This window comes from Lipophrys pholis (assembly GCF_963383615.2).
Source record: "Lipophrys pholis genome assembly, chromosome: 3".
NCBI lineage: Eukaryota > Metazoa > Chordata > Actinopteri > Blenniiformes > Blenniidae > Lipophrys > Lipophrys pholis.
Window position 1 is genome coordinate 23,954,345 of NC_137627.1, and position 9,208 is coordinate 23,963,552.

At 44.0% G+C, this 9,208-nt stretch overlaps 1 protein-coding gene across 1 annotated transcript; it reads right to left on the reverse strand.

Annotated features, from left to right (window-relative positions):
- Window positions 1-304: 304 nt before the first annotated feature.
- On the reverse strand, window positions 305-5,951 carry rps3 (ribosomal protein S3). The gene is made up of 7 exons (XM_080460215.1): window positions 5,894-5,951; window positions 4,623-4,753; window positions 4,300-4,393; window positions 3,229-3,323; window positions 1,666-1,853; window positions 1,384-1,587; window positions 305-380 (listed from the first exon to the last, which is right to left on the reverse strand). Exons 1-6 carry the CDS (start codon window positions 5,921-5,923, stop codon window positions 1,388-1,390), a joined length of 738 nt encoding a protein of 245 aa, XP_080316341.1. The 5' UTR covers window positions 5,924-5,951; the 3' UTR covers window positions 305-380; window positions 1,384-1,387.
- Between the last annotated feature and the right edge of the window lie 3,257 nt (window positions 5,952-9,208).

Below are 9,208 nucleotides of genomic sequence, written 5' to 3' on the forward strand. Positions count from 1 at the left end.
AATTTGTGCAATTTTGCCATAATGGAAATATGTTCAGGAAGGTTCTTCGGCGTAAATTGTCAAATTTTTTTTCTGTTGGGGCTGTTTTACATTGGGAAAATGATTTGGTTGCAGTTAGGAAACTCAAAATTCAATGTAAAAAACGGATGGATAAAATCTAATTTTATTACAAAAAAAATAAATGTTTTGATATTTTTGCCTCATCACCCACCGCTAGCTGTGTTGTATTAATGTAGAGAAGAAATTGTGAACTGAAGCTTTTAGCCATTTGTGGAAGTGTAGCAAAGAATTCTTAAAGAAAGAGTGAATTTTCCACTTTTATTCTTTTTGTACACAAAAATCTGAAGGTGTTTCTTCCGTGTGGTGGAACAGATGAAAACCTGAAGGAGACAAAAACAAAAAACTTGTTAAACTGGTGTGAATGCTGTTCAAATTAAAGTTTTGTTTCAGCCTGCAACCGTCTTGTAGCGCTAGAACTGCTGCTGCGCTTGTTAGCATGCGTGCTAACAGACCGCTAACCCGAGTCAGAATTCATTAACGAGATCTTTTTAATACAAAAACATGAAACTCAAAGAGCTTTGTTTCTTTGCTCCTTCTCAGACAAATGCCTCGATGTCTTCAAGCGAAAAAGACTCTGAGCTCTGAGGAACCGGAGCAGAACCACAGAACGTGGCTCTGAACCGGCGGCCGGCAGATCCAGAGTCCGGTTCCGACTCGTCATCGTGTCATCACAGAAGGAACCGAAACTTAAATCTGCACGTCAGCGGTTGACAGAAGTTGGCATCTTCAACGTGAATTTTTGCGTCCTTTATGAACGAAATGGACGGACTAATGATAGCCTGAAGCAGCGAGTGTCCTCTGGGCGGAGTCAAACTACAGACGAAGGCCCACAGGTGAGTTTTAGGCCTCTCTACGTGACGTTTCAAGTGAAAACATTGTTGTTTCAGAAAAGTTTTTAAACCGACGTAGTTAGCACGCCAGACCACAAAAGGTTTCTATAATGTCCCGTCGACAACGACTGAGCCATAAAGTTGTGTTATCAGACAAACTTAAACGTTTTGTGCTTTCACTTGAAATCTCCGCTGTATAAATAAGCAGTCGCACACAGATTTTCCAGGGACGAACTAAAGAGAAACTACATAACCTGCATTACAGCATCGAACACGAGTAAATCAACGTTCATTTAGAAAGTTGTTTACGTCAAACTCTCTATAGAAATCTACTTTATGTATGCAGGTGTGTACATTATTTAAGGACAGGTATTTATAACAGTCTTGCATAAATAAACTATAATTATATATATTTTTTTTTTACTTGATTTCTAAATTGTATGTTTTTTATCAGTGTTTGAGAAAGTGGGTATTCCACTCCGTTTGCGCTCACCCTCTCATGCGGTGGGTACCGGGGCTCCCTGGGGCATGACAGGCACCTCGGGCTTGGCGCCCTTCTGCTCAGACATGGGCGTGGTGGGCAGCGTCTCCTCTTTGGGCTCCACGATGCTGACGTGGTCGGGCAGGGGCTTCTTGGGGCCGATCTTACCGCTGGGGTCCCAGGGCAGCATGATCTTCACCTTGATGCCCAACACCCCTGAAAAGCACCGACCGACACGTCAGTACAGAAAACCAGAGACCTCCAGCGGCAGCCCTCCCCCCCCCCGGTACTCACCCTGCCTGAGCAGCACATGGCGCACCGCTGTGTCCACGTAGTAGTTGACGGGGTCTCCGCTGTGGATCATCAGACCGTCCACAAATTTCATGGACTTGGCCCTCTGACCCCTCAGCTTACCGGAGACGACCACCTCGCAGCCCTTGGCGCCGCTCTCCATGATGAACCTCAGAACGCCGTAACACGCCCTGAGGGAAGGAAAAGCGTCAACACACACCAGCAACTACAAGCCAACGTCAGCGGAGCTTCCACGTGTTCCCCACCACTTGCAAAGAGGTTTCAGTTTCCTGCTCCTTCTCAGACAAATGCCTCGATGTCTTCAAGTGAAATAGACTCTGAGCTCTGAGGAACCGGAGAAGAACCACAGAACGTGGATCTGAACCGGCAGCCGGCAGAGCCAGAGTCCAGTTCCGACTCGTCATCGTGTCATCACAGAAGGAATGAAAGAACTCCCAACGTAAACAAGGGTCCTGCTAACTTGCTATACTGAAGCTGCTTACGTCTGTTAGTTTAAGAGATGAACGCCTGTTTCCACTGAACCCACCTGACTTTGACACTTATGGACAAAACCAGAAGCAGATCTGGAGGCTTTCATCGATCAGTCTCAGGAGCGCTCAGCGCCGCAGAAAACCTTCAACACTTTTACATTTTATCCAAGTTTGTTTTCAGGAGGTGAAACACTTATGAAGCCGGCTGCAGAGCCTTTATATTAGGGAAGCACCGATCCACGTTTTCTCACTTCCGATCCGATACCTGAATTTGGATATCTGCCGATACTATCCCGTTACCAGAGCTCTGCTTGCTTTATTATGGTCAGTATCGTTGATTTTATATGAGGCTGTAATAAACTCCTCTCTACAGGCAAGTCTGAAATGTACGAATGTTGTAATAATAATAATAATAAGTTGGTTTTATATGGCGCTTTTCTGGACACTCACATCACATTATTCATTGTGATGAAACTACGTATGTAGTCACAGCTGCCCTGGGGCAGACTGACAGAGGTGAGGCTGCCAAACTGAGCCATCGACCTCACCGACCACCATCAACCAGTCACTCTCAAACTGCAGACACACAGGCAGTTTGGGGTTCAGTGTCTTGCCCAAGGACACTTTGGCATGTAGGCAGGCAGAGATGGGAATCGAACCTGCACCATTCCGATTGTGAGACGACTGCTCTACCGAGCGGTTGGTAGAGTTTAACCGTGTGGATGGAAAAACATCCAAGTATGATGGAATGTACTCGCAGGCAGAACAAAATCCAGATGGCTGTAATCTGCTCTTCAAACTGAAACTCTGAATAAACACTGATCTCACAGGGGAACAAACTTTGGTGGAAGTTTGGTGGGTTTTGGCTTTGAGATCATGCGAGTAGAGAAAATGTTGCTCCAACAATAAAACCTGTTAACACTCACAGCTTCTCAAAGTTAAATTGTTTTTGTCTTCATAAGACACTGAGAATGTTTTCTTTCCACCTCCTCCACTCACAAGTTTGAGTTCAAACACAAGAATTGTGGGTTTTCGAACTGATCAGATGCGATGATGTTTCCGTGGCGTTGCTCACCTGCGCACAGCCAGACCGCCGAGCAGCTTGTAGCGCAGAGACTCTGCCTGAGCGATGGCGCACAGACCGCGAGTGGCGACTTTCTCGGCATACAACTGTAAAAGAAGAGATGCAAAGCTTCAGTTAGGAGGAAACGAGTCCACGACGACGGTGGCTGAAACGTCGGGTCTGTCTTCGAAACAACCGGTGCCCCTCTCAGACAAATGCCTCTTTGTCTTCACGTGACATGGACCGTCTGATCCGAGGACTGGACCAGGACCACAGAACGTGGACCTGGACCAGGAACCTGCGGTCAGAACGAGTCCTGGTCCGTCTCGTCATCGTATCATCACTGAAGGGAAATGTGACCATCTACAATCTTTATACCCGGATGGAACCACAAAAAATGATTTGTGTTCTACACAGATGAGGGATGCACCGATACCAGTTAAAGGACGAGTACTAACTTGTAGCTACATGCCGATACAGAGTACTACGAGTTCCTCCAACAGCCTTACAGTCCAGAGTACGCACAGTGCAGTGTGTAGCAGACGTCTACGCACTGTACATCCTGTAGACCGTGCTCGCTGTTAATGTGTACGAGTCAGACTTTAATCACACGTAGCATCGCTGGTGTGTGAGTCCCTAAACTCTTTAGCATGTAGAAGCTCAGTAAACTCGTCCCGATCCACTGACCAGTTAAACTACTGAGCGACATCATTCCAACTCTGCGGGTCCAAATGTCTCCATTAAGTTGCTGGTGTCGTACAAACTATGTTCCTCTTCCTCTAGTCCGAACTTAATCATCTTACCTTTGTCATTTTCCTTAATATGAATGAATCTTCAAACAATGGACTTCGCTTTTCCCCTCTTATCAATATGCTGATGACATCACATAATACTCGCCGGTGAGCTGTTTGACGTACAAGTACTCTGCAGTACCCGACTAGACACTGGTATCGGTGCATCGCAAACACAATCCCATAAACACCGCAGACGTTCAGCCAAACACATAAAAACTGATCTGTGAGGTGGTGGGATTCAAACCAGCAAACCCCCCACCAGCAGCTGGTTCTCTCTGGGTATCTTTACCTCCACGCTGCCCTCAGGGAAGCCAAACCTCTTCTGGACCACAGCGGTCAGCTCTCTGATCCGACGGCCCTTCTCTCCCAGAACATTCTGGGTCCTGCAAACAGAGACAGACACATCGACTTAAATAATGTCTACAAAGAGGGGAACACCCGCCTCCAGAGGACTTTCACTTTAACTCTCCATAAAATTAATTACATGCTGAAAACAATGCAAATGTTAATGTATCAGCAAAGTTCTGTCATACTCTGCTGAGGCGCATTAAGATTTACTTATTTCAAGAGAAGAACATTCATCCAGAAAGTAGGAGGGGACGTGGATCTCACCTTGTGGCCAGGATGATGATCTCGGTCCTGGTTGGAGTCACACGCACCTCCACACCAGAGTATCCATCCTCGGCAAGCTCACGAGTGAGGAACTCGTTCAGCTCGGCCTTGAAGATACCGTCTGAGACGAACTGTGGAGAGACAGAAGAGTGCTTTAGTGACTTTCAATGGTTGACAAAAGAAATCCAAACAGCAGCTAATAACTTTGGAAACAACCTTCCAGAACCCCAGATAATAACGGGTCAAATTACAGCCTGATTCACACAACGATGTTTTCAAGTGCAAACTATTTGAGGGGTTTATTTATTGGGTGGGGGCTGTGTGTTTACAAAACAACAATGGTCTCATTCACTGACGAGACATTCTGAAAAAGCTCAGTCTCAACAAGAATGCAAATTGTTTTACAGTTAAACATACAACTTTCTCAAAGGACTCAGGCACCGCCTCTATGTTGATGCTGCTACTGGCCATGTGCACACTGCTACAGTATATAGTTCTGCCAATTATGAGTTGATGGACAATAATAATGGCGGCCTCCAGAGTGTCATGGCCCCAACTCATGGCCTGCCATGCAAACTACACCATTTTCAGTATTATGGCTTTTGTCATGTAAGCGGAAGCGGCTTTGAAATGGTTATGAGTAAAGGCGAAATGAAAATGCCCCAACAACTGAGCTGGAATCGTTGTGTATATTAACAGGGTTAATACATTAATGTGCACTTGGAGCAGCTATCAAGTGATAATATGTGAGTGTCCTGCCAACCTGCCTCCACTCAGTGACCTGGGGATGAACCCTGCTGCACCACGTTACACACGGAGGTATATAGAATATGGATTTAAGTAAATGTTAACATAATTAAATCTTATAAGAGTCTGGCTCCTTTAAGAGAAGCCAGGCTATGGTTTAGCAGCTGCAGCTAAAACTGCCGCTGCTAAACCACCTAACGACACAGCCCTCACTTCAGTTATCACTAAAGAAATGCCGTCCGATATAAATACACCACAGCGTCAAACGAACCGAACCTATCCAGACATTAACGGGGCCGCGACCGGTCCACGACCCGGTCCCTCTCCGGTCTGAGCCATGCTAGCTCCCCAAATGAGGACGCAGCGGCCCCGGCAGAATCTGAAGTAATCCTGTCCGCGCCGGGGGAGAACCATCTCCACCTTGACAAGGACCGGCACCACATACGAGCATCCGTGTCCACATGCCCCCATTTAATCGGAACCCGCCTTTTTAAGCACGTAAAGAGAGGATGAAAGAGGCCAACCTTCCTCTTCTTGGAGATCTGGACCGCCATCTTCGACAGGCCGTAGACAGGAAAGGACCCGCACAGGATGCGGAAATGCTTTTATAGCCAAAGGTCGTATTTCCGGTGACGTAACTCATTGAGTGTGCTGGTACTTGTAGTTTTCTAAGGTGAAAACTAAAAACTTTAAAATGACTGACTTTAGGAGGAAAGTAATAAAACGTACGGTATTAGCACAGGACAACATTTCGAATAATTTAACTAAATATGTAAATAGATAGTCAATAATGGCTTATTTCTTTATCATATATGTGTAAACATATATATACATATATGATAACATAAAAGAAGTTCCCACCGGGAATAATAAAGTGTTCAATTTATTCTATTCTATTCTATTTCTTTATTATTAATTCGTTCCATATGTCAAAAACATAGTATGAAAAAAATGCAAACACATACAAAAACCTGAAAAAGAAATTCACACTAATGTGGATTCATCTATCAATCAATCAATCAATCAATCAACCAATCAATCAATCAATCAATCAATCAATCAATCAATCAATCAATCAATCAATCAATCAATCAATCAATCAATCAATCAATCAATCAATCAATCAATCAATCAATCAATCAATCCACCCACCCATCCATCCATCCATCCATCCATCCATCTATCTATCTATCCTATCTGTGTGTAGCTGAATTTGATTTTGATGTGTCAGTAATTGTATGAAAGTATTGGTCACACATGTACAGTATTCAGACTGACACTCAATGGATTTTAAAACATTTAACTTTTTTTTTTCCCCCCACAACGTTATGAGAGCAGTTTGACTGAAGTAGCGATTCCAATTATGAGATTTAACAAGCACACTGTTCTAAATGTTGGCTATGTTTCTATGCTTTGAACGATTTGAGTTATTACTGAACTGAAATGTCTCTTAAAGGTTTTGGAATGACCACATTCGTTGATTTAAATGATTCGATCTGCAGAAAGTCAAAATACAGACATATTGTGGCATTAGTGCTGTTTCTCCACCAGATGTCACTGTTCTTCTTAGGTTACTCATATAGAAGCTCCACCGCAAAGCCAGCAGGGAGCATACTGTACTCACTGTTTAATCCAGGCCTGTCTCATCCTGGTCTGAGGGAGTTTTAGTGGAGGGGATCAATGTCCGTTATTATTTAAGCATTCAAAGTTTCCGGAAGGAGAAATAATTGTTTTCTTTTCCTATTCTTTTTTAAGCGGCGAGCAAAACTGTTAAACTGTTATTCAAACACAATTTTTAGAACCTTGTTGTGGGTGCAATGAGGAGAAATTCATATCTCACGCACACACGCGCACACACGCGCACACACACGCACACACACACACACACACACACACACACAGACACACACACACACACACACACACACACACACACACACACACACACACACACACACACACACACACACACAGTCTACACTTTAGTCAAGACTTTTAAAAGGGTATTTGTAGTAGATATTTTAATAACTGTCATGATGGTGCAATAAAGTATAAACCAGTAAACCACCAATATAAAACAATGTATACAGTAAAAAATCAAAACAAAACACACTATATTTTTTATAATATTTGCCATAACTTGTATAACCTCTAAATAAGTACAGTATCATCCATCCACGTGTCACTGCTTCCTCAAAATGCATATCAGGCGGTTTAATGAAGTGGTGAAAAGATGCTTCAGGACAGAATGTAGCTCATAAACACGGGGCAGTTATCATCAGTATCAGGACTAGAAGAGACAGAGCAGCCTGCTGCCTTGTTCCGTCGCGGAAGTTCGTCGAGTACGAAGGACAAAGACACGGATCCCGGGCTGCTTATTTAAATGTGTTCTTATTAATCAAGGAAATCCTGTGTAAAATCCCAATTGAGTGATTTAATGTGATTTCACATCTATGGGCAAATGATGAGGGGTGGATAGACGTCTCTCCGTGAAAAAAAAAAAATCTCGACTTTGATTTTCGACTTTTTCTGGGGCCACGAAGGTTGTTTTTTTTCTTCAGTGGCCCTAAAACTCTTCCGTAGTCCGCGGTCAATTTTCGAAAAAGAAAAAATAGTGGACGCTTTGTTCAGTAGAAACTCGGACGAAGGGACCCGACGAGAGTGGAAAAATTGTTGTGCACGGAGAGGTTTTACCTGTTAACACACCCAAATGAGCGAAGTGAAATGAAGTTTAACTTTAGTCAAACATAAGGCCCGTGGGCCAAAACTAGCCTGCAAAAGGCTCAAATCCATTCCCCAGAAACCACCGTAGTAAGGAGGTTATATAGGATTTATAGTTTCTCTTTTGACATTACACTGTATTATGCATCAGCATGTTTAATCAAAATGAACTTTATGTGAGATTGTGTGCCAAAACAAAGCAAAACTTCAATGGTTATTGAAGCAATATTTCAACTGTCCAGCCCAATCAAAATGAAATTATATTTTGTATTTAATTTGTATGCATCTTTGTATATATTATATACATGTGTATATATGTATAGTATATATATACTGTATATATACACTGCTCAAAAAAATTAAAGGAACAGTTTTTTATCAGGGTATGGCATGAATTCAATTGCACTTTTCTGATAAGGTTTTGGTCAGGTACGTGGCAGAGGGGGTTGTTAATCAGTTTCAGCTGCATTGGTGTTGATGGAATTAACAACAGGTGCACTAGAGGGGCAACAACGAGATGGCCCCCAAAACAGGACTGGTTTTGCAGGTGGAGGCCATTTCAAGTTCCTCCCTCTTGATCTTTTTCAACTGTTTTTCCACAAGTGTTGGCTTTAGCTAGAGTCATTATCACAACTGGGAGCATGAGGCGATTTCTTAACCCTCCTGAAGTTGCGCAGATTGTCCAACTCCTCCAGGATGGCACATCCATGCGTGCTGTTGCAAGAAGATTTGATGTGTCTCCCAGTACAATCTCCAGAGCATGGAGGAGATTCCAGGAGACAGGCAGTTACTCTAGGAGAGCTGGACAGGGCCGTAGACGGTCCTCATCCCATCAGCAGGACCGATATCTGCTGCTTTGTGCAAGGAGGAACAGGTCGAGCACTGCCCGAGCCCTACAGAATGACCTCCAGCAGGCTACTGGTGTGAATGTCTCTGCCCAAACAGTCAGAAACAGACTTCACGAGGGTGGCCTCAGGGCACGACGTCCTGTAGTGTGCCCTGTGCTCACTGCTCAGCACCGTGGAGCTCGATTGGCATTTGCCATAGAACACCAGAATTGGCAAGTCCGCCACTGGCGCCCTGTGCTTTTCACAGATGAGAGCAGGTTTACCCTGAGC